This window comes from Rattus norvegicus, chromosome 13 (genome assembly GCF_036323735.1).
Source record: "Rattus norvegicus strain BN/NHsdMcwi chromosome 13, GRCr8, whole genome shotgun sequence".
NCBI classification, from domain to species: domain Eukaryota; kingdom Metazoa; phylum Chordata; class Mammalia; order Rodentia; family Muridae; genus Rattus; species Rattus norvegicus.
The window spans coordinates 93,128,309-93,153,247 of NC_086031.1; the positions used below are offsets into that span (position 1 = coordinate 93,128,309).

At 46.8% G+C, this 24,939-nt stretch overlaps 1 protein-coding gene across 5 annotated transcripts in view; it reads left to right on the top strand.

Moving 5' to 3' along the window:
* Nucleotides 1-24,939, top strand: part of Kif26b (kinesin family member 26B) — a 405,645-nt gene that overhangs the window by 312,882 nt on the left and 67,824 nt on the right. For all 5 annotated transcript variants that reach the window (NM_001109079.2, XM_063272386.1, XM_063272387.1 and 2 more), the window contains 3 exons: nucleotides 18,059-18,265; nucleotides 23,077-23,170; nucleotides 24,306-24,568. In NM_001109079.2, the coding sequence (NP_001102549.2) occupies nucleotides 18,059-18,265; nucleotides 23,077-23,170; nucleotides 24,306-24,568 (564 nt within the window). The remainder of the gene's footprint in view (nucleotides 1-18,058; nucleotides 18,266-23,076; nucleotides 23,171-24,305; nucleotides 24,569-24,939) is intronic.

The window sequence follows — 24,939 nt, forward strand, 5'->3', positions numbered from 1 at the left end:
CTGGAGACATGGCTCAGAGGATGAGAGCACTAGCTGTTCTTCGAAAGGATCCTGGTTCAATTCCCAGAGCCCACCTGGCAGCTTACAACTTATGTTACTCCAAGTCCAGTGGAGCTGACACCCTCACACAGACATACGTGTGAGCAGAACACCAAGGCACATAAGAACCAAGTGCTGTTCCTAAGGCTCCCGTTTACACTGCTAGATCAGCAACCAGTATACTAAGGCGGGAGGACTGTGATTTGAAGGCATCCTGGGGTACATAGCTATACCCTGTCTGAAGGAGAAGAAAGTTAAAGAGGAGGAAAAGGAAGGGGGAGAGAGGGAGGAGGAAGAAGGGGAGGGGAAGGAGTGGGAAGAGGAGGAGGAAGAGGAATTTCCTGGTAGAGAGTAGACAGATTGACAAATATATAATAAAGGTTTTTTTTGAAAGAATGCGGTTGATCATTCTGTTGGAAGATGTCATGCTCTCAGCATTGGGGGTCTAGAGAGGGGCTGTTCCTGTTTGCAAGATGGCTAACAGGGTCTCAGTCTTCAGAGCCTTTACTTCCTATTAGAGAGTCCACAATCTTGTGGACCTCTAGAGTGACCAGTGGTGTCTTTGGCATGGCGCACATGTGGTGGCGTCCTCAGTGCTGGTGTCCTCAGTGGTGCTGTCCTCAGCATGTCTGACTGTTGGACTGAAGGTGTCACTCTTTGCCTCTTTGGATCTCAGTGCATTGTCTGAAAACAACAGGCAGTGTCAGCTCCTTTCAGTGGAATGACTTAGCTGTCTCCTTAGCACCTCGGTGCTAACAGGCAGTTATATGCAGGTATAACAAGACTCATCACGGCCTTTTGGAAGTCAAGCCTATCAGACACACAAGGAAGAGGGATAGTAAATTTGATGTTACCTGGCGCCAACCTGCCTCAGTCTGCTGAGTGATTCACAGGTCTGTTTGCAGAGAGCTACACAGGTTGTGAATTTACGGTATGCTTCCCGAGAGGGTCAGTGTGTCTGTCAACCTGTTAATAAACTACACTGTAGCGATTCCGAGTAACATGACAGAACAGTTTCAGAGGGCTTGTTACAACCCATCAAGTTGGATAATTTACAATTTTAGGAAAAATCCCCCACGTACAAATTTACACAATTTTGAGTTGTCTTACACTCTATCAGACCATTAATCTAAGATTAAGTGTTAAAGTATGTTTCAGCGAGCTCAGCCACAGGAACATGAGGGGGTTGGAAATTGACTTTAGAGAGCTGCATAAAACTTGCCAAGGCAGCCCTGAATATATTCATGGTGAGGTCTGTTTTGTGTACAATTTATATGCAATTGGCTGGCTCGAGTGAGAGGATTTATGCTGCCGAATTGCTTCCTCTTTGCTGGGTGGCAGACGGGCAAACTCAAAGATCATAGAGCCTCAGCTAGGCTTCAGTCTCGTTTCCTGAATCACAGCCCTTAAAAATTCAGGGGAGCGGTTCTGCTCTCTCTTTTCACCTCTCTTCCATGAAAGGGCAGCGAGGAGCAAAGCTGAGATTAGCCACTGGTGGTTCTGTGTTGCGGCTAAACCTAAACCGTATGCACGAGCTGAGACCAAGTCTGAGAGTTCCCCAGTAGCTTCAAAGCACCCCCCGACAGACTCAGGACTCTCAGGACAGGCTCATCTTCCTTTATTTTGTCTGAATTTCAGGCCCCCCACCACACCATGTTCACCCAGTGAGGCTCCCCTCCCCTTCCCATGCCACCCACGCCTAGAGATTACACAAAGGCAAGAGTTAGCATCCGAGCATGCTGCCTTCCCAGCACGTGGACCTGAAGTGCCATTCTTCATAGAACATTCATCCTTCAAATCTCCTTCTATCTGCAGAATCTTCCCAGTAAAGATCCATCTCTCACTACTCCCAGCCATGCTTTCTGACTCCCAACTTAAAAGGATCCTGGACTTGTAGAACTGAGTGCTAACTGTGTGAAAGGTACCATCGGCAACCTTAGGCTGCAAAGATGTATGGGCGGCAGGCTCCCGCACACTCCCAAACCAATCTTATTCATTTGGAAATGTGTGTTTCGATTACAGCCTGACTGCCATGTAATCTTTAAATATGAATGCCAGCCACAGGGCTCATCCCACTGAGAGGCTTTCCAGCGCGAGCCACCTGCCTGGTCCCAGCCGTACACCTCCACTCTAAATTCAACCTTCTTAGGGAAAGTCATTATAGCCTACGTGACTCCATGTGGATAGCTGAATGTTTCTTATCATGAACGAGAGTTTATTCAATCAGTTCGTTCTGAGTGGAGGTCACTAGCTGCCCTTTCAGGGCTGCCTGAGTTCTTCTTTGTTGTCTGGATTATGTCATAGATTCGTAGCATCATAATAAGATTCTTCGTACCTGATTGAGCCTCAAGATGAATCTGGGTTATATCGTCTTTATTTTCAGTGTTGACACACTGGCAGGTTGCCAGGGTTTGTGTACCCAACAATGACTAATGTGGTGTCTGCTCTGCCCCATTCAGGCAGGCATATGTCTTCAGTGACAGGTTCTATCAAATTCAAATGTCAATCTGGAGGAATTATGACTGAGTGGAATTATCCCAAGTCCCCTGCTTTTAAAATCTATTTTCCACATGAAATAAATATTGAACATCCATACTAGTCAGGGTTCTCTAAAGGAAATGATCTGGAAGAATGAATAGCTATATCTATACTTACATCTACATCTGTATTGATAGATAGGTAGATAGATAGATAGATAGATAGATAGATAGATAGATAGATAGATAGGAAGATAGATAGATAGATAGATAGATAGATAGATAGATAGATAGATAGATAGATAGATAGATAGGCAGGCAGACAGGCAGGCAGATGACAGATATTAAAGAGGGATTTATTAGGTTGCCTTACATGATTCAGTCCATGTATTCTAACTATGGCTGGCTTGCAGGGGTGAAGCTAAGATCTAGTGGTTTGCTCTCTGCAATCCCAATTTGGCACTGGAGACCTAGAACCCTTGCAAGCTGCTGGCCTTCAGTCTAGTGTTGGAAGCCAAAGAAGAAGGCTCTAATCTTGGTGAAGGGATGCCAAGGCAACTGGATAGCACACTTTATGAGCAGAAGTTAGAGCAGGCAGGCAAAAAATCAAAGTTTCTTTCTCTCATGTCCTTTGATCCAGGCTACTGCTCACATTTAGGGTGGGTCTCCCTGTCTCAAAGGATCGGATTAAGAAATGACCTCACAGCAGCAGTCCATGGCTTGTGGCTTAGTTAATTTCAGATGCAGTCAAGTTGACAACTGAGATTAGTCATCACATCATCCTACTCAACCATGTATACGTATTTATTCTAAAAACTGTCAAATAAAATCATTAAACATTATCCAAGGCATACTAACTCTTACACACTCATTCACTGCCAGCTGTGTGCATTTTATTACGTGCACACCACAAACACACACACTCATGCCCTCACACTTTTGTGCACATATACACACATGCACACAGTTAAATTTGTGTTCTCATAAACATATGCTTACACACACACACACACACACACACACACACACACACACACCACTTTGATGCCAAGAGGAAGAGTGATCTCAAATAGTTCTTAGATTCTTTTAATATTGATTTCTCATGTGCAATATTTTAGTAAGAATTCAAAGAAGTGATTATTTCAGAAAAAAAGTCAAGACTGTGGAAGAATTGGTTTTGATTCTATTGTGGGAAGTTTATGCTTCGGTAACAACAAGAACAGTAATAAAGGTGAAAGGTCAGTGTGATGCGGGACTTGTACCACTTTCAACCTGAGAAGCTCCTGAGTCTGTTCATCCTTTCAGATGCTAACACTTAACCCAGTTACACAGTTTCCCTCAAGAAAGCTGGGCGTGGGGAGAAGTCACTACAGCTCCGTTGTTCTTCAGTACTAGGGGAGCTCAGGGCCATCTGCATGCTAGGCAAGCTACTCACCACTAAACCACCCAGATCCCTGCACAGAAACGTTCTTTCCCCAGGTACCTGGATCTTAAACATTGGTGAGGTTGTCATCTCCTAAGACGTAGCACTCACAGTCCTTGTGGTTTTGATTGACAGTGGAGCTGTCCCTTTTGAGACAAAGAGTCCTTCAGGACGAGGCTGGCCTGCCTCATGGGCAGTGGTTCTCCAAACCTGTCTCTGTGACCACCCACTCCACTTGTGGGTAGGAACAGGCTAGAAACACCCATTGTCAGATTCCACCCAAGATTGCCTGAATCAAAAACTGTGAGAGGGGACCCAGGAATCAGTCTTTCAACTCAGATAAAACCTTAAAGAGTTGTTCTTGAAACTTGAATCTCCCCTGTGTGCATCTTTGAAACCAGTTCCCTGAAACCTGTGCTTACTTAAGAGAAGAAATGCCTCTCCAGGGTGGTCAGCTCCTGGGGCGGTGGCTTCCAAAAGTTGACAGAGTAAAGAATATGCCCTTTTGTGATGCAAGTCCAGTGGATCAGAGTCCAAATGGAGAAGCATCCATTGATCCCCTGAAAGGAGGAGTCAGTACCACTGCCCCCTCCACTGGAGAAAAAGATGTCTCTATCGGTCTGCTTGTTAGCCATCATCGATATATTCTGTTGCTGTGGCTAGGACATCAATATGTTGTCCTCCGTGACAAGCTTTCTCGTCTTCTGTCTTCTGAAGCACATCTGTCTTAGGTTCCTTCCTTGAATCTAGACATTTTTGTCATACTCAGTTCTCCTAGGTAGAGAGTGGGTTACTAATCAGCATTGACAAATATTCATCTGTCTGATGACTGTTTTATCACCCCCATACTATGTCACGTGACCTTTACTAGCACCCACACATGCATTTCCATAGGACTAACTCTTGTACTACATATCAGCCCCCTAGCCTTGCATGCACTCAGTCAGTCTTCACACTCAAATCCCATGCTTTAAAAGTACAGCTTGCACACGTCCACCGTTCCCTACAAAGCTGCCCAAACTGGAAGAAACCTTTGGCCTTGGTAGCCTTGCTTTACAGAGAGAGAAATCACGACACCTGGAGATGTCTGCTGTCACACTGAGGAAGACTCCTCCCTCTCCTCCTGGTCACCACTGTCTCTCTGCCAGCAGTGACTTTATCTGCAGAGCCAGGATAAAGCCTCCGTCTCCTCCATCAGCATCCTGGCCTTGGAGGAGGCTAACTCTGCACTGTGCGAAAGGACCTGGCGAGGAGGGAAGTTGAGCACTCAGTCTGGACAGCATGGCTCCGGATCATCCGTCTTCTCAGGGGACAGTTGCCTCTGACATTTCCTTCAGACCCCGTGTGCTAGGAGGGCTCTGGAACTCTCAAGTTCAGGAGACAGTCTTACTGATCAGCTGCCTGTCATTTAAGGTTTCCATCCCTTCTCAGTCGCAGAGGGAAAGCTCCCTCTTTCCAGCCTTCTAGGTGAGGAGGATTGTCGCTGTTTGAAGTGGGTCGTAATTTAATTCTGTGTTCCTGCTGTTAGCGTCGATTCTTAGCAAACACAAGGGAGCAGGCCATGATTAAGCAAATTGTATGCTTACTAGGTACTTCCCTCCCTAGCATCTAGCTGATCACACACACACACACACACACACACACACACACACACACACACACACGATTAAAGAAAAGACAGATAACACACAGCTCTCTAATCATTTTCCATAGTAGAACCTGCTTATGAGCTTCAAACTTGTCTCCTGTTACCAGCAAGAGGCTATCTGCCTAGGCAGAGGGTGGTGAGGAGATTGTAGGGATCAGAAGCTGGCCCTTTGAGGGTGACATAGGTTTATAACTTTCCCCTCCCCCTTACGTTATGCCTTCTTATGCCTTCTAAGAAGATGGCGCAAGGAGCTTGAGGCTTGCCTGAGCTAAGCTGAGGATTGGAGTTGTTTTAGTTCCGAGATGAAACCTAGAAAGTAGAGAAACTCTTAAGCAGAAGTGGTAGTGCGCCTTTCTCTTTTCACCATGTCCCCATCCCTTGCACCCCTGGCCTTGGGGCTATGCAGAGCAGTGCGCACATCTGACTGTGAGGCTCTCCCTTGAGCACTGGCGGAGGAAGAACTGGGGTAGCCCTGGCTACTTACTGGGCTTTCTTACTCTTCCTTATTGTTGAGACTTGAAGACCTGTCAAGGAATAGGGGTCTGGCACCAAGACACAGTGTACCGTCTTTGTTCCCGCTGCGTACTCTTCACCTCCTCCCTTTCTATGTGGGGATGGATATGAAAATGCAGTTTGTGCAGTGATCTAATGAGTGTGTGTCAAGCTTCAATGGAAATTAGAGTTATCTAGAATCCAAAGCTGTAGATGAGATGATTTCAGGCTCAGTCTTGACCTCAGGGCTCCCTCTGATGTCTTTCCCCCTGGGACGGTCCTCAGGTTCTTTACTTCTTCATCAGACTACGGCTGAGAGGTTCAGGCCTTTCTAGGAAAGGCTCCCCACTCCTACTGGTTCCCAGCTCCCCAGCAGGCTCTGAGATAGATGCCTAGTCTCTGCCATCAGACTAGAGAGGTCTTCATGATGAACTGAGTGGGTTTTATGCTAAGTTACCTGCCCTTTGTCCTGTGTAGCCTCAAGAAGTCAGACTACCCTTCATTTGTGTTACTGGCAGGAATGAGATTGTCTCCTGCCCATGTGATAAAGCCTGGGAGGGAGTCTAGACACTGCTCTAAGACGGCTTCGTAAAGCAACTGGACTAAAGACGTACCTGCAAGGAAGATTCATACCTAATAATTATGATGGTTGGTGCTGATGTTTTATTTCAGATAAATAAGTTATTTATAATAGAATTTGTGTGTCTAGCTCAAAGGGCGAGAAGCAACGAGATATTGAGATTCTCAGGTCCAGGAAGAACCCGGCAGTGAGATACTGGAGACAGCAAAGCAAGCGTTCAGTAGCAAGCTGAAGTTTTCCATTTGTTATATAGAAGGTTCCAGAAGGAAACACAGCTTGCCCATTGTCCCGCCTGTTGTTTTCTAAGTCAAACAGCAGCTCTCTGGTGACGCCAAGGCTGCAACACCACATACAGCACTTCTTAGGTCTCGTTTGAGCGACAGCAGAGCTGCAATTTAGCTCTGGTGGTAGCATTAGCATTGGTGGGACACAGGCCCTTTAGTAGATGCCTCAAAGCCAAACTGAACGCATCTGAAAAAATTCTAGTTTTAAGACGTGACCATTGTTGTCTCTCTGAAAACACTCCTTCAGTGATATCTTGAGGGCATGTATAAGGGGTGTGTGTGTGTGTGTGTGTGTGTGTGTGTGTGTGTGTGTGTGTGCATGCTGCATTTCTAGGGCTTAAACCCAGGGCCTTTCACATCTAAGTAACCACATCCAAGTCACATCCCAAACTCCACTTTTCCTTTTCATTGTGATACAGCTTCTTACTAAGAAGTGGAAAATGGCCTTGACCTTACTCAGTGGCCCAACTAGACCTTGAATTTGCAATCTCCCTGCCTCAGCACCCCTCCACCACAAGTAGCTGAGATTACAAACTTACACCACTATGCGTGTCTTATTTCTGGCAATAGTCTCATTTCTGCTTATTGTTCATAAAATGTCCAATCATTGTCAGTCAGTATTTATTAAAAATCAGATAAGAGATAAAGGGGTGGAACTTGAAGGCCTAGATCCTATAAAAATCTGGGGAGCTCATGGAATCCTAACGATAATGTGTCCTAAGCAAGAACTGTACAATTATCACAGTAGCGTAGGCGGGGAAATCTCATAAGGCTCCGTATAAATAGCTATAGGCAATTAATGACTACTTAAGGAGATCTGGTCCAATCCAAGGAGGAGCTACCCAATGGTTATCCCATCCCATACGGTCAGCCCTAAACTCATTTACACACGAGCAACAGTATATGAACACAGCGGGCTGTATTACACGGGCACATGCGTGCTGTGTGGGTATAAAACAATAATATTAGAGAAGAGGTCATGAAGTTAAGGGGGCAACAGGGAGAGTGGGGGGAGGGAGAAAATGGGACAGAAATGATGTAAATACAGTATTCACACATGAGATTCTCCAAAGTAATAAAATTAAATGGATTTTTTTTGCACATAAAAATTAACAGCACAATGAAAAAAAGATGAACCACCTTTGAGAACAACACACTTAAGCAGAATATTGACTAAACACCATGTCATGGGGCCCATCAGTTTTCACTAAAAGTTTGTATGCAAAAAATTTAAAAAAAGAGTGATCTTGGGCGAGCAATTTAGAACATAGGGCTTGGGCCTCCTGAACTCCTGGATAATCTAAATGAAGGAGGTGTCAGTGAGAGCCCAGAGTTCTAAGGATCTTCCACCCCGTAGTGGATATAGTTCTACACGACAGTACCTACTTGTTGAGGTCCTTGTATCCAGGGTTTTGCACAATTAATTATTAATAATCATGTAAATCCTTATCATGGTGATATCAATCAAGGGCTCACAGCCCAAAGTATGCACAATGGAACGCTATGGGACCTGGGTTTTGCAAAGAGAGAAGACTTCAGTCTGTGTTCATCACACAAGGAATTCAAGGACTGCCGGCTCAAGTCTGCCTCTCTAGCTATTGAGAACAGAATTTATACAGACCAGAGGGGGAAGGACCACTTGCTGATTGGCTGGTGAGAAGCAGTTGTTGGGCCTTTTGCTCCCCCTGCCTCCTCTCACGGTGTATTCCAGGCTTGATACCGCATTCTGCACATCCCATTTTGAGCTTTGCTTGTCAAAAGGCAAGGGCCTGGCTCCTTCGTCATGTGTCATTCTTGAAAATCCAGTTTCAAGGTATCCTTGCGTGGATTCTGGAACACTTTTTCTAGAAAACAACCTAAGAACTTGACTGAATCTGTTCAGCCATTAATTTCTAATTTCAAAATCTCTAATTTCAAAAGAGAATATTGTCTCCATTTAGAGATGGGGAGACTACCAAGAGCCATAATCTGTCTGACTTGAGACTCATGGTCTCTTCAGTAAGCTCGGTTACCACAGTAATGGCTGTGAGGCAGTAACAGCTAATCCCAAGTGTGGGCTCGTAGCCCCTGGCTCCATACCTTAGAACCCTACGGCTCTTGTTACCAGTTGATACACCGAACACCAAAGAGCTTAAAACTCTTGTCCACAGACAGGCATTAGCAGAGGGTCTAGATCTCAACCCTGGGAGCCCTTCTCCACAGCCTATGCCCTAGGCACCCAGCTAACTAGCTTATACATCACATAGATCACAGGGAGAAACCGCAAGTGCACATCCTTGACATGGAAGTGATTCTTCCAGGGAAAACTAGCATCCCACAATCCACCTCCATCAGACCCAAAGATGCCTGTCTTAGGGTGTCTGTCTTGACACCAGCTCATCCATTTAAAATGGGTTTCCTGAACAGAATGAGCTTAAGGGTTGGGGTGACTTCTAAATAGGCAACTGTCAGAGATCCAGTCCTTTCTGACAGACTGGCCCCTGAGATGTGTCCTTCTCATCCTCAGCTGCTTGGCCTGCTCTCTCTCGAGTCTACTAATTGGTGTGAGGGACCCTGCTCCCAAAGCTGCCAGCCATTAGCAGGGTTTCAGGGGGGAAGAGCTTTTTCTCCCCACTGTGTTTCGAAGTCCCTGGCTAGGCTTGCCCGTGACAGATGCTTGCTGATGACGAGCTTTATGGGATCTTCTAGGCCCCCTCCACTCCCTGAAGCACGTCTTTATTGAGTACATCTCATTAGCAGGCTCCACTTTCTGGTCTCTCACATGCTCCCCCACACTCAGCTTTATTGTGCCTCCGCTTGTCACCTTCGCCAGCCTGGCTTTTAATAATGTAAATCTCTCCTCTGATGGCATGGCCGCTCGTTACTTGCTGTCTGGCGCCACACGAACTCACCTAATGGCGCCTCTGAAAAGCTGAGTCTTTAGTGAAGGAACTGGCCTGCTCCTTCCCAAGTCCTCAAGGGTACTTCAGCTCTGTTTGCATCCTGGAAGAGAGAAGCAGGTCAAGGCCACAGCCAGGCATTTGGCTTTGGGCAAGTCGATGGAGTACCAGGACCAGAAATCCCAGTGCAGAGCGAGGGAGCGTGGTAGCTACAGGGACAGTGGTAATTCTTTAGCAGGGCTGCCGTGCGGAAAGCACATGGAAAGGAGGGAATAGCCTTCACCAAATGTCAAGGTCTGTAAACCGCTCTTGTCAACACAGAACAGACTGTCCCTCAGGAAGCCTGAGTGAGTGCATCTCAGCCTCTATTCTCCAAATGTGTCACACCAAACTGGACTCTCCAGGTGGACCAAACCCCATACTCTTAGCACACTTCATGAAGGATGACACTACACTTTTGACACAAAGGAATTTGATCTAACAGGTTTTGTAACACACAACTGACCTGTGCTTCCGGTCCCTGAGGTCTCTTTAGGTGTGGTTCTGCAATCCTGTAATGCCCATTGTGCTTTGGTGGAGCAGTGCCATTGTGAGATAATAGGTTTAGAGCTCTAACTGTAAGGAGTACAGTTGTCTTGGTTCTCCCCTGCATTTCCTGGCGTTGGAATCATTAGAAACCTGTGTGCCTTACCCTGACCAACAGGTGCCTCCCAGTCCTCTGCCATTCTCCTTGAACCTTCCAGTTCCATAGAACTGTGGGAATTTGCCTCCAAGAGAAGCCATTTCAGGGCTGGTAAGAGTGCTGGTTGCCAAGCATGGGGTCCTGAGTTTGGATCCACAACATGGGTAAAAGCTGGGTGTGGCCACGTGTGCCTAACCTAGGTGCTGTGGTGGAGGTCAGAGAGGAGAATCACTGGAGCTTTGTGGCTGCCGATCTAGCTGGAAAAGGAAGCTCTGGGTTCACTGAGAGACCCTGTCTCAGGAGAATAAGGCATGGGATGACTGAGAAGAACCCTTCCTCCCGTGTTCTCTGTGGCATGGCTGTACACACACACACACACACACACACACACACACACGCAAGCACGCGCGTGGATGCAAGACATATGCACGCATACACGTGTACACACACAGATACACAGATGCATGCACACACATGTGTGTACATACATGTGTACACATACACACACACACACACACACACGCACACACACACACACACACTGAGAAAGATACACAGACAGGCCTGCAGACAAACCAGCACCTCAAAGAGAGAGAGATGAAGGAAAGACAGACATACACAGAGAGAGTCAGGCAGACACAGAGAGACAGAAGAAAGACAGACAAATGAGAGAGACAGAGGTGAGACAGGTCGAAATTGAGCATGAAAAAAAGAACAAATTTCATATCAGTTTTAGAAATTTTATCAGGGAAATATATAAACTATCATCTTGTGTAACACCTGATTTTAATTTACTGTAATGTTATTGTCAGTCATCTATGAAGCTAAGGAGACATCTTGAATAAATAAGAGGGGAAAAACCTCACATTTGTGAAGTACAATATCCCATGATAGGCTAGCAATATAATCTTACATTATGATATTTAAAGAGAAAGGAGCTCTTCAAATAATGGCTGGGAAATTGCGCCCTTAATCCCTTGCAGTGAGGTTTTAGAAATGAGCACTTCATCAAAGTCTCCCACCACGTATTTGTCAGGATGTCAGAGCATGGGCAGCTGAGGAGGGTTGCTCTTTCCCTAACACAGCAGATGCTGAGTGTGCCGAGAGGAAGACACTGGGAAGTGTTCACTCAATAGGTCTCCCATCCCTCTGATATCATCTAGAATGTGGCAAAGGCACTGTGGTCAGACAGAGAAGAAAGGGACAAAGTATAAGAGATACCTCATTTAGGTGCTGAGATCAAACCTCGTATAGATTACTCACCTTTATAAAAGTGTAAGTGTATCACGTATAGTGTAACAGGCAGTGAGAGGAAAACCATCTTTATCGCGCCTCTTTGTACGTGCTTAATCTGCTTTATGATATTTTTGTATGGTGGTGGTGATGGTGGGAGGGGTTTGCACAACCACACAGAGACCAGAAGTTGACTCAGGCTAAGCTGGCCAGTGAGGGATCTGCCACTCCATCTTCCCCACCCCCCACGCTAACACTGGATTTACAGGAGCTCACCATTGTGCCTGACTTTTCAACATGGGGCTGGGATTTGAACTCAGGTCCTTATACTTGCACAAGCTCTTATTCACTGAGTCATTGCCTCATCCCCATCCGGTGTTAATTTGATGTTCATAGTCTGTTTTCTAGCAGTAGATCCGAGGGAAAGGACCCTGTTGCACCCATACACTGAATTCATACCTTCCTTCCTGAAGATAACACACCCATGCCTCAGTACCTCTGGGTAACTGAGCCTGGGAATCCCTACATATTCTACAGTGCACGGATGCTCAAGTCCTGTACATAAAATCACACGATATTTGTAAAGAACCTATACACAGTCTGAACATTTTAAATTATCCGTATATCAGCTATAATATATGACAGCATGTACCTACTCTGTAGGTGTTTGCTGTGTGGATGCGATGCTGTACCATTTGGGAATTAATGAGAAGCAAAGATGTCTAGATGCCTAGGACACGTGCATTTTTCTTCCTGGGTCTTTCCAGTCTGTGGTTAGCTGGATGCAGGTGGACACCACAGGAGTGGGGAGCTGACTGCAATATTTTGTTCTGTGTGCTGCTTATTAAGCAGTCTTCATGCTTTTGTTCTCCACATCTGTCTGTCAAGGGAGGTAGCACAGAGGTCTACCTTCTACCTTAAGCACATGGATGCCAAGGCCCACATATGATTATCAACCAAACACCTTGGTAAAACATGGGTGAGAACCCCCCACCCCCTGTCCCTCTCCAGGTTTGCTCTGTGCCCATCAAAGGCTACCTGGTGGCCTCTAAGTTTTTCTCTTCATGGTTAGATCTTACCTAAATTAGGAGGGAAGCAGGAAAGGCCTCGATCTATCTCCAGGACAGCATAGGACTGCTTTTCACCATCCACCTCCAGGGCAGGGGCTAGGCCCCCTCAGCTCAGCCTTCAACCCCATGTGAGGCTGAGCACAGTGTGATCAGTATTCCTGTCACCTGCCTTCATGAGGAGTCCTGGCCTCCTATCCCTGCCACTTGCCCCACTGTGGAGAAAACTGGATCCTTGGTTGGAATTACCTACGTTGTCTAAATTGATGACGTGTGTGTGTGTGTGTGTGTGTGTGTGTGTGTGTGTGTGTGTGTGTTCATGTATATTGTGCTCTTACTTACATTAGGCAAGCGCTCGATACCCAGCAGCCACCTCCATTTGCTTTTAGGTCCTCATCTGACAAGACACTTCTTTCCTCTTCTTCCCGCCATTCTTCCTGTGGTGGCTTTCGAACAACCTATCTTTTCTGAAACCAAGTCTCACTACACAGCCTAAGCCACACAGGCCATGCAGGCCATCCTCCTGCCTCTGCCCCCAAGTACTAGAATTGCCAGTGTGCACCATGTTTCACTAATGACCCTATTCAGTCTGCCTCTGGTTTTCTCTGGGGAGAAGTTTTTGTACATGGGCTATAAACATCATGGCTCAGGATCCCACAAACGAGAAGTCTAAAAGAAAACCCTGAATGTGACCAAAAGGGATACCAAATGGCAGTTTGGGGCAGTTGCTACGCTTTCTACTGAGCTTATTCTTAAACGTCCATGTTGAGGGAATTAGAATACAGCGGAGGTGTAAAAGATCGGAAAGATGCAGTGGTTGGTTGATCTAATGCTATTCCCCAGTTCCCTGAGTAGGAAAGCCATCTTCTTACCCAGCATCGATTACAGCCAACTGGGCCGAGTGGTTCCTGGACGGCTTTCACTGTGGTGTTCATGTAAGGAACTCAGTGAGAACGAATGCAGAGTTCTTTGCCCCTCATCGCCTTGTGTAATCTTTCTGATTGGTGAAATGACCTTTGAACTGTAAGCCTGCTCACAGCCTCCTGAGTGTCATAGTTGAACCCCGGCCTCCAGGCCAATAGCTACCGGCGAGAGAAACAGACAACAGAGCCTCACTAGGTCTGTGCCATGATGACTAGCGACCAACAACTGTGTCTGCTGACACGACCGTGTGTAACAGTGATGGTGAGGAACTGCAGAGCCTGCTCCTCATTAGCCTCCCATAAGCTGGGTGGCAGCCGGCTATCACCTCCTCATTGATGGAGGGAGTGTGCAGCTTGAGAGAGTGATGTTAGACTCCTCTCAATGAGTGTCTCACAATTCCTTTCTTTCCGGTCTCAGGATGCCGTCCACCTGGAGGTGCTGAAAAGATTAATGAGCAAGTCATAAAGACAACAGCTGCCCCAAGCAACAGCTGTCTCGCACCAACCATGAGTAATTAGACAAATGAGGCAGAGGAGCTCCCAACCAGAGGGGCCTTTGGTCCATGCTGACGGTCTCCCACTCTCTGGGTGTCTGCCCCTCCTTTCCCACCCTCAGACTGTCCCTTTAGCTATCTGGATGCCATTGTCTCAGGTCTGTTCTTGGAAATGATTGTGGTCTTGACCCTGAGAGTTGAGCTAGGCTGTGACTGTGTATGGCAGCCCCCTCCTCTCCAGGGGGAACAGAGCAGAGGGCAGGGCTGAAGAGGTTGCCAAGAATCCAACAGTGTTTGTAACAAAAGCAAGGGCTCCTGGCAAGAAGTCCGAGGAACTTTCTTGATCATAAGTGGTGTCTCTTAAGCTCTTTAATTACAGAGGATTAAGCAGGAAGTGGAGTGCAGGACCAAAGGAATAATGGCAAAGAGGAGGCGAAGCAGAAAAACCCAATTTCCTTTCTAGAAGGGGGAAATCCTCCATTCATTTAAATGACTTGCAGAGAAAGGAATGAAGGGTGCCTTTTTCCCTGGCTCTGAGTTCCATGTCTTGTTTTGTTTTAGAACTGTGTCCTTTAGAACTGTCCTCCTTAGCAGGACATAAGGCAGGGTCTTCAGTTCATCTGCAGAGAAGGGACTGAGTGCTTCATTAAGATGCAGGCATATGCTTCCTCTTCAAATGGCTGGCTGGTCCCATGCCTGCCTCCCTTCTCCACGTGGGCTTCTGCCTAGCCTACCTTACATTTTCATTCAGAGCCTCTAGTTACCTAGAAATGGAATGCAAAATTTGCAAAACAGAAAGCCAAGCAGGTCGTGTGGCTCCATCGGTTCTGCCTTGGAGTATCAGCATCCGTGACTCGTGTGGTTCATAGATGCCTGGGGAGAGACACTCACAGAAAGCCTGGGGGCCCAGTTACCCCTCAAAAGTAGCTGCATGGCTGGATACCTGCTCGTAGCGTACCGCTGTGTAACGGGGACAAACCTAGACATGAGTAGAGTTAAAATCAGGTTGTAGAGAGTAATGAGGAACAAGGACATGCCCCAGTGGCAGATATACAATCATAGTGGCTATTGTCCTGTGTGCAGTGGCTATGGGACTCTAAGGTGCTGTCCTGGTAGGATCCCAGTCATATCTTATGTGTACTAACTAGCCCTACCTATAGTATCTGTCCTAGGATCCTCTTTGTGTGTCATGGTACCCAGAATCCAGGTCACGGCATTCTGTAGCTTTATCATCCGCATCATCATTGGAAAAGAATAGTCAGGCTGTCAAGGTCCAGAGGAAGACAGATGAAGGGAGCAGAAATTGTCATCTGTGTGCTGTGTTCCACATTTACCACCTTGCACAGCAACTATCACAACAGTTCGGTAGGCAGGCATTGTTACCACAGAGATGGGGAAAGTGAGGCTCCAAGAAGCTTGACCATTGGAGGTAGAAAGTAGAAGGAGAAAACATGGGGCCTTAAAGATAAATTTGGGCCAGTTCTATCATCCACAGGTTTAGCAGCAAGGTCCAAAGTGTATGCTCTAGTTAATACTGTCAACTTGACTCAGCCTAGAATCACCCAAATAGACTCTCAATTGAGTATCTTTGTCAGGTTTGTCTGTGAAGGATTGTCTTATTATTAACTGATGCAGAAGAACCCAGCCCACCATGGGTGGTGCCATCCTCCAGCAAGTTGTCCTTGGTTATATAAGAAAGCTAGCTAAGAACGAGAGCCAGCAAACGGTCCTCCAAGGTTCTTGCTTCAATTTTCCTGCCTTGACTTCCCACAATGATGAACTGTTGACCAGGAAGTATAAGCCAAATAAATCCTCTCCTCCCCCTAAGTTGCTTTTAGGGAGAATCTCTTATTATAGCAACAGAACGAGGCTATAACACAACAGTGTATGATATCCATTTCCTCCTGTTAAATCTTGACAAGAGTTCCCATGTCCTGGATCATCAGGGGAATAAGATTATCCAGATGATGGCACAGGCCTGACATAACACAGCCCATCACCTTCAAATGGCAGGAAGTCTTCTAAGTTCTTGAATAGAAGAATCACATTTTGAACCCTGGAAGGCCAACCACACCCTACCATCAAGACAGCTGGCCTCCAATCCACACTGGTGTGTGTATTATAAGGAGATGCACAGGTTATGGCATTAGACATCTGATGAGCCTGGTACCCTTAGAATTGTTCATGATTAAGCTTTGTAAATGAAGTTTAGTCCCCAGGCCTTAGCAAACAGGGGTGAGATGGACAGGAGAATGACCTCAATCCACTGTACGTGATATGTATTAATCTGTGTACATTTCTATGTTTGAAATGTTTTGTTAAAACATGTATAATCAGAGGCTTAGGGGATGGCTGGAATAGCAAAGAACTTGCTGTGGAAACTTGAGGACTAGAGTTTCAGGGTCCAGCACCCATGCAAATTTTAAGTGGGCATGGAAACCCACCTATAATCCCACCACACGGGAGGCAGAGATAGAAGATCCCTAGAACAAGTGCACTAGCTGTTCTAGCCTAATGTCAAGCTCTGGGTTCAAATGATAGACTCTTCACCAATATAGAAGGGGGAGAGTGGTCAAGGAAAAGACTCAACACCAGCCTTTGACCATGTGCACATACACATGTGCATGCACATACACTGGTACTCACACACTGGGAACCCATGTGCACATAAAGAAAAAAGATAGCAGGTCTCTATTTTTTGGGGCTCTGCCTTGCCCCAAGCCTGCTGGGGGTTTTGTCAGTACCAACAGCTAGTCACACAAAGAGGACAGGAGTTGAAGAATCATCCTCGAGCACTCACAGTTTGCCACGTTATATCACTAAAATTACCTGCCTCTGGAGATGTCTGGCCTGTCCTACACATTATGTGTCCTTTATGCCTAACATAGTGCTGGGCACATAGTAGTTACTCAAAGAAAGTGACCGTCACATGCCGGACTGAATAAACCATGTAGTAAAAAAGAAAAATAGCTGAGTCCAAACAAAAACAAACCAAACCAAACCAGAGCTAAGTCCATCTCCGGGGACTACAGCCTCCAGATCTGTGCTGGCCTCGGCTTGATTTCTGCACACCTTAGGACTACAGAGCAGATGGTCCACTTCTGTGATGGCTGCTGTCCTCGGTCATGGGGCGGAGCAGGGCTGGTCTCGAGCACTAGAGATGCTTATGTTCCATGACTCCAAAGGTGGAATAGAGCACACTCCCCCCTGATTCCAGCCAAGACCAGCTTTCATCCCCACAAATGAGGCTTCTCCACGCTCACGTAATGGGCTCCCAAATATCATACTGCACACCAATCCTTTATCACACTTGCCCCTTGGAACGCATTTCAAATGCTGGCCATTAAAAACAGGCCATTTCACGGGCCTTTAATGATGACACTAATAACTGTGGATTTTTGTCTCCCAGAGCCCTGATGAGCCGAGCTGGGGAGTAAATTATGAAGCTAACTTTTATGTGCATGGTTTATTGATCTTTGAGCTTCAAGGGAACTGCACCAGCCCCTATAGCCTGACAGTCCAGATTAGCTTTTCATCTATGTAATTGGGCCACCAGGGCACAGTTAATTTTTAATTTATATTAATAGGAAGACAAAGAACACAGTGAGCCTTCTCTGCATTAAAGTAATAGACATATCAAAACATTCTACCTGGTAATTATAAATAACCCATCCTTCCCATGACCCAGGGAGGGCTAGCCTGCAGATTCATTGTGTATCTCGCCGTAATGTATCACGGGAAAGTTCACCACTGCAATGGATATTTATACCGTCATGGGCAGAGGGCCACAAACATCATTAAGGAGCCAGCTCTTCAGTCCATGTTTGGTTTTAACAGGTGAAAGTCATGCTGCGTATCTGTTCCGCGTCGGCCCGAGACACCTCAGAATCCAGCTCTTTCCTGAAGGTGGATCCACGGAAGAAGCAGATCACCTTGTACGACCCCCTGACCTGTGGAGGTCACAATGCCTTCCAAAAAAGAAGCAGCCAGGTCCCTCCCAAGATGTTTGCCTTCGATGCGGTTTTCCCACAAGATGCTTCTCAGGTGGGTTAAAGTCCCTCAGGGCTCAGCTAGTCTTTATTAAAGGGGCATGAGCTGATAGGGTATCTTCTGGGACACACTAATGGACAAGTTCCTCCATTCATATCATTGTGCTTGGAAGTCATTCTGAGCTCCACAGACTACCCCAGTTCTCCTGGGTTACTGGTATGGTAGTTGCCTTGGAAAGATTTGGTGTGTTGGGATTTCATCAAGTTATATACTTGGAGGGCTGAAGAGGTGGCTTAGTTGAAATGCTTATCACACAAACTCAAGGATCTGAGTTCAGATCCTCAGCCCTCACGCAAGTTATGCATGATGGTGCACGCTTCGTTCTAATAGGCTCCGTGGAGCTCACTGGCTGGATAGTCTTGCCAAATGGATGAGCAATCCTGGAGAGACAGAAAGAGAGAGAGAGAGAGAGAGAGAGAGAGAGAGAGAGAGAGAGAGAGAGAGAGAGAGAGAGAGAGAGAAAGACAGAGAAGAAGACAGAGTCAGAGACAGAGAGAGACCCAACATCAATCTCTTGCCTCCACATATACTCGTACACATACAGAGACATGTATATACAGACTTGGGGAGAAGAAAAAACAAGGCAGTTATTGATAAGAAACTAACTGGGAAGGTCAGAGATTATGGGGTGACTGAAAAAGGTGCTGACGAGACTGACTGGTTAGGACTCTCCTACCTGGGCTTTGGGAAGTCGTGTAACAAGGGGAAGGTATTGCTGGTGACTGGGTTGAAGTCTCATACCCATGGGGAGTGGAAGGCAGCATCATAGCCCCAGTGAGGAAATGGAGTGCTCGGTAGGGAAGCAGAGGTTCAGGCATCTCCCGTGACCAGAATCAGTGGAGAAATGTGGAAACAGAGAGTGCGCGGTATCAGTCAGCACTCGCCGCATGACAAGCAAGGCCTCAGGTCACTCCTCATACCAAAAGCAAATGAGCACATTCATCTGTGAATCTGGCACATCGGAGACAGCCGGTGGCCTGGTTCACTGCCTGCATTGTGGCATTAGGGACCCTGTGCCTTTCTGATAAACTTTAAGGACCTCCCAAGCTGTATGTAAAACTCTTTGAAGTATCACAGTTAAGGCTACAGCTGAGGAGCAGGGCACCACAGTCAGCATCTGCAGCCTGTTAATTTCCTCTCTGTCCTGCACTGTAGGGGATGCTGGTGTTGACATGACTTGTGTCTTCCACCAACAGGCACTAGCAAATGTAGAAACCATCGTCAGGAGGCTCAACATCGGTGTCCCAAGTTTTATCCCAGGAAGATAAGGTCCTCAGCAGTTAGTTTTGCAGTTTCCCTATTTGTTTCAATTTTTATGTCACACCACCCAATGGGCTCGGTGATTTAAACCAGACACTAGAACTAATAAATGGCCTACAGATAATTTAATTAACAGGTTAAAACTTTCCCAAAGCTATCTGGGGAGGTCGTAAGGGTTCCAAAGCATACCCTAAATTAAGCCTGAACTATTAATGAGTTTTTAGATTTATTCCAGAAAAAAGAAAGAGCCATTTTTTTTTTTTTTTTTTTTTTTTTGGAGCTGAGGACCAAACCCAGGCCCTTGAGCTTGCTAGGCAAGCGCTCTACCACTGAGCTAAATCCCCAACCCCAGAAAGAGCCATTTTTATTGCTAGTCTTTTTTACACTTCTCACTTGGTTCCTAAGCTGAAGATTCACAGATTTCGGGACGTTCTGGTTTGCTTGAGTGTCTAATGGTTTAAATCTATATGTATCTGTGGTTTTCAAGACCTTTCATATACATCAAGCCATGGACTCTCCCTTGGAATCTTTTGGGTAAAAAGGGGCATTTTAAATTTTTTTTGCACCACAGGTGACAAGGAGGCTGGGACTTCTTTTCGCACCACAAGGAAGCTAGGACTCCACAAATAATCTTTGTCACCTTAGTCCCTGTCCTAAGCAGAGATCTTCCCCAGAGCCCACCCTCCCTTAACTGCAATGCATCCTGCTCCGTACATCATGTCTTTGACCCACCAGTATTTTACCCAGTGTTTTCTAGCTTTCTGGGTCCCAATGTCCTTATATGGCAAATACGTATGCCTCATTAGACTGTGATGAGAGCAGGTGCTCAATAGACCTTGTCTGTCTTAAAGGTCATCATGATTTGTTAATGTGACACCGCTGGTTGTAGGCAGTTCAACCCTACAGGTTCATCACCCCTTAAACCTCAAGGCACAAAACAGGCAAATGTGCAACATGGCTCTGTCTGGGCTGCCTGTTCTTGCATCTGTATTGTCCTACACCGTAGGGCAGGCTAGCCTGAGTTGGTGGACATGGCAGCATCCAGGGTATAGGTATGCTGCCTCAAAATTGAGTTGGTCCTGTCATTCCCACTGTATTCCACTGGCCCAAATTCAAGGGCCACTCTTGGGTCCCTGTCTGTGCAGCAGACATCTGTGGTCCCAGGCATCTGTGACTTCTTTCTTCCTATTTCTAGGAACATCATCTCCCTGGTACCAATAACAATAAGAGCGGCCCTGTTCCTCCTTGCCCTTAAGAGCTATCTATCCTTGTTATCCTCGAGGAGCCTTGGCAGCTTTGACCACCCACTGTTGCGAGGAATTTGTGCTAGATCTGCCTAAGGGGTAGATGGAGAGGACTAAGACCTGTGGGAGAGCTAAACCTTGGTCAGAGCTGTTCCTACCATAGCTGTCTGCTCAGGGAGGCGCCCCGCTCCTCTGGGCCCATGAGGAAGGGCAGCAGTTAGTTTCCAGGGGTCACTGTCAGCCCTTAGCAGTCCAACCTAGGCAAATCTCCAGTCAGTCTCTTCTCTCTGAAGAACCAAACAGAGGCCCTACAGGGGAGCGCGTGGACCTCCCTGTACCCTATGAGGCCACTCCTGTGTCTCCACTGCCCCTTCGACTCTTTACTGGTGACTCCATGGCAGTTTGTTCTGCACATAACCCAAATTCTCCTCAGGGTCTTAAGAGTCGCATAGTTAACATTATGTGTGGCCAGGGTGGCTGGCAGTCTCCTGACCCCCACCTCCTTTCCAGTCAAAGGCAGGCTCGTGGGCAGTGACTTCTCCCTGCACTGGAAGACACAACTCTGGCTAAGTCCAGACAACCTCTACTGTTGCAGTCTCGGCTTCAGAACAACATTAGCTCTTGTCACCTTAGTCCTGGAAGTTGTATAAGATCTCATGGTCCTCAAATAGCCCTATCCCTCCATCCCTTGACTAAGGGGGACCCCTGAGGAGCTGCTGAGATGACCACCCCTGAACAACTGATTATTGTCGGGAGTCTGGTTTTTCAATTTCAGTTTGGGAGAGAAAATTGATTTCCAAATACTTAGATCCATTGCACAGCTGCACCAGGGAGCTGAAGGACTGCATTCATGGCCCAGGCTGCCTCCTTTCAGATTCCCACTGGGAGGCACATTACTCTGATGGCTGCAGAGCCCCAGCGTTTGACGGCTCTCAGGGCCTCCGTGAGCTCTGACACCAGCCCTGAGACAGAAGTGAAGGCAAAGCAACAGGACCAGGAAAGAACTTCCATCCTCCTGCTGCTGCAAGGGTCTGAGATGCTAACTAGAGATGTTCTGAGTCTCTGAGGTGGTCCCTATGCACCATGCACTGTCACTGAGCATCAGTGGAGAGATACAAGGAAGTCATCAAGAACATGCTCTCAGTGTAGATTGTAATGATCTCCCCTAAGGCAAGGCACCCTCAGCTAAAGGACACCCCAAATCACACACTGATGGGTGGCAGTCGATGCTGTTCACAGTGAGTATGTGCACAGAAAAGGAGGTTTTCAAAAGTGAGGTGTGAGCAAAGAAAGGAGGGATGGGAAAAAGCAGATGCACATCCAGACGTCTCGATTCTGTTAAAGCTAAGATATTCCTCGGGGTTTCTCTTCTGAGTTGGAAATCATGTTTTCCCCTCTAGTATGACTAGCTTGTTTGAGAAATGGGGTGTGTGGGGTGTGTGTGTGTATGTGTGTGTGTGTGTGTGTGTGTGAGAGAGAGAGAGAGAGAGAATGAGTGTGTGTGTGTGTGTGGTGTGTGATGTGTGGTGTGTGGAGTGTGTGTGTGGTGTGTGTGTGTATCTGTGTGTGTGTGAGAGAGAGAGAGAATGAGTGTGTGTGTATGAGTGCGTATGTGTGTGTATATATGTGTGAGAGAGAATGACTGTGTGTGTATGAGTGTGTGTGTGTATGAGTACGTGTGTGTGTGAGAGAGAGAGTAGGAGTGTGTGTATGAGTGTGTGTATGAGTGTGTGTGTATGAGTGTGTGTGTGAGAAAGAAAGAGAGTAGGAGTGTGTGTGTAGGAGTGTGTGTGTATATGAGTGTGTGTGTGAGAGAGCGTGTGTGTATGAGTGTGTGTATATGAGTGTCTGTGTGAGAGTGTGTGTGTATGAGTGTGTGTGTATGAGTATGTGTGTGCGAGAGAGAGAGAGAGAGAATGAGTGTGTGTGTGTGTGTGTGTGTGTGTGTGTGTGTGTGTGTGTGTGTGTATGTAAGGTTCTGGTGAACAGAGGGCCAATAGAGGAGGCTAGAACTAGGAATGGCAGGTGACAGAGGGGACTAGGGTCCAGAATTCATCCCATTCTTTCACTGAAGCCTGCACCTACTTTAAGACTGGAAAGTGCTAAATGGAAGGGAGGTTTATATTCAGTGTTTTTCGCTGATTACAAGGGTGGAAAGGGTAGAAGGTCCCCAGAGTTTCTAAGTGGCAAAGGCTGAATAATCTGGGACTGTGGTGACACTAGGACTCTAAGTCCCAGGAGGGCAGAGTCACTTATGTCATTGAGGTGCATTTACCAGGTGCCGCGTTTTGTGTCTTCCAGGCTGAAGTTTGTGCTGGAACCGTGGCCGAAGTCATTCAGTCTGTGGTGAACGGGGCAGATGGCTGTGTGTTCTGTTTTGGCCATGCCAAGCTGGGTAAGTGGAAACTTGACCTCTTGTGGTGCTCACTAGGTCATCTCATTTGTGATTCAGTATTGGTTCTAGAGTCCTCGATGCAAGGGCAGGCTAACGTTCCCTCTGGATGCTAAACTGAATAATAAAGAACGACCCTGCCTAAGTGGACACCTATTCCCGTAGGAGAGCTTCCAGTCTAAGAGGAGAACAGTTGAATAACGAGGTCGTAGATCAAGGTCAGAGCCAAGCCTAGGGAATAGGGAAGCAAGGAAGGTATACATGTCTGTCCTGAACAAGGGATCTGGGAAGCAGATTTGGGTGGTGGAGCCAATGGAGGGATCTCCAAGCAGAGCCCCACATGGGGCAAGCAAACCACAGCAAATCCTTGCACCAATATCCAGCCCTGTGGGAACTCCTCCCTGTGTCAGTGGCTAGGAAAGGAGCCACTAGCTAGCCCTACAAAGGACTGGCTTAAATCCCCTCTACAATCTCTTCCCAGTCCTGGCCTCTTTGTCCCCAGGCCTTGTCTGACATACAGAAAGAGTTAGCAATTTGGGAAACTCAAAAAAGTGCTTCTTGGTGGAAGAGATCATCCCAGAGGCCTTGCAGAGGACACAGAGAGACCCCTCCCCTGTGACAGAGAGCCCGTTCCGCCCCACCCCCACTCCTTTCTTTACTTCTTGATCACAGATCAAAGCAGGGGTTCTGATCTTAAGGGCATTTGCTCATGCTATTAAACAACAAACAACAACAACAAACAACAACAAAAAAAAACAAAACAAAAACAAAAACAAGAACAAACCAGCATTTAACTTGGGGAAGCATACAAACTACGAGTGTGTGGATTTAATCTGTGGGGTGGCTATAAAAAGGACTGTAATCATGATGAAGGGCCTCAGCTTCCTACTCTGTGTAGAACAATGCAGAAGGTAGACAGTCCGCCATGTTTGAGGTCCTCTGCAAGGTCCCTGGTGACTTCACCCTTGTCGCTCATTTGGGCTCTCACGTTCTTTTATGAGCTGTTTCATTTCCAGTATAAGGAAATGTTTGCTACTTTCCTAGTCCTTTCATTCTTTGGCTCTAGTGAGTGATCTCTCTCTCTCTCTCTCTCTCTCTCTCTCTCTCTCTCTCTCTCTCTCTCTCCCTGCTCCCACAGGGAAATCCTACACCATGATCGGAAGGGATGACTCTATGCAGAACCTGGGAATTATTCCATGTGCTATTTCTTGGCTGTTCAAGCTCATCAATGAACGCAAAGAAAAGACAGGGGCCCGATTCTCAGTCCGGATCTCAGCCGTTGAGGTGTGGGGGAAAGAGGAGAACCTTCGAGACCTGCTATCTGAAGTGGCCACAGGCAGCCTACAGGACGGGCAGTCCCCGGGCGTGTACCTCTGCGAGGACCCCATCTGTGGCACACAGGTGACTGCTCGGGAAGCTTGGTGGGGGTGACTCCTCTCTACCTCAGAGGACGGGGCATCTCAGCCCTGGAATCACCATGTAAACTGGGAAAGGCTTACGAGCGTTTACTTTAAAGTGGACGGGAACTTTAGGACCTGCAGCTGTGGGGCCATCTGCTCACCCAACCTAAATATTTGTACCTTGAATCTAATTGACAGTGACCAGGAACCGCCACTGTCATAGCATTATGGGGGTGGGGGTGGGGAGATTGAGTCCACTTTCCTGACGCCTCTTTCAGGAATGAAAAAAATAAAAAAGTACAATCTTCCTTTTGTTTAACAGCAAACTGAAATATTTACTGCTCCACACAAATAGCCATTACAGGGGCTGTT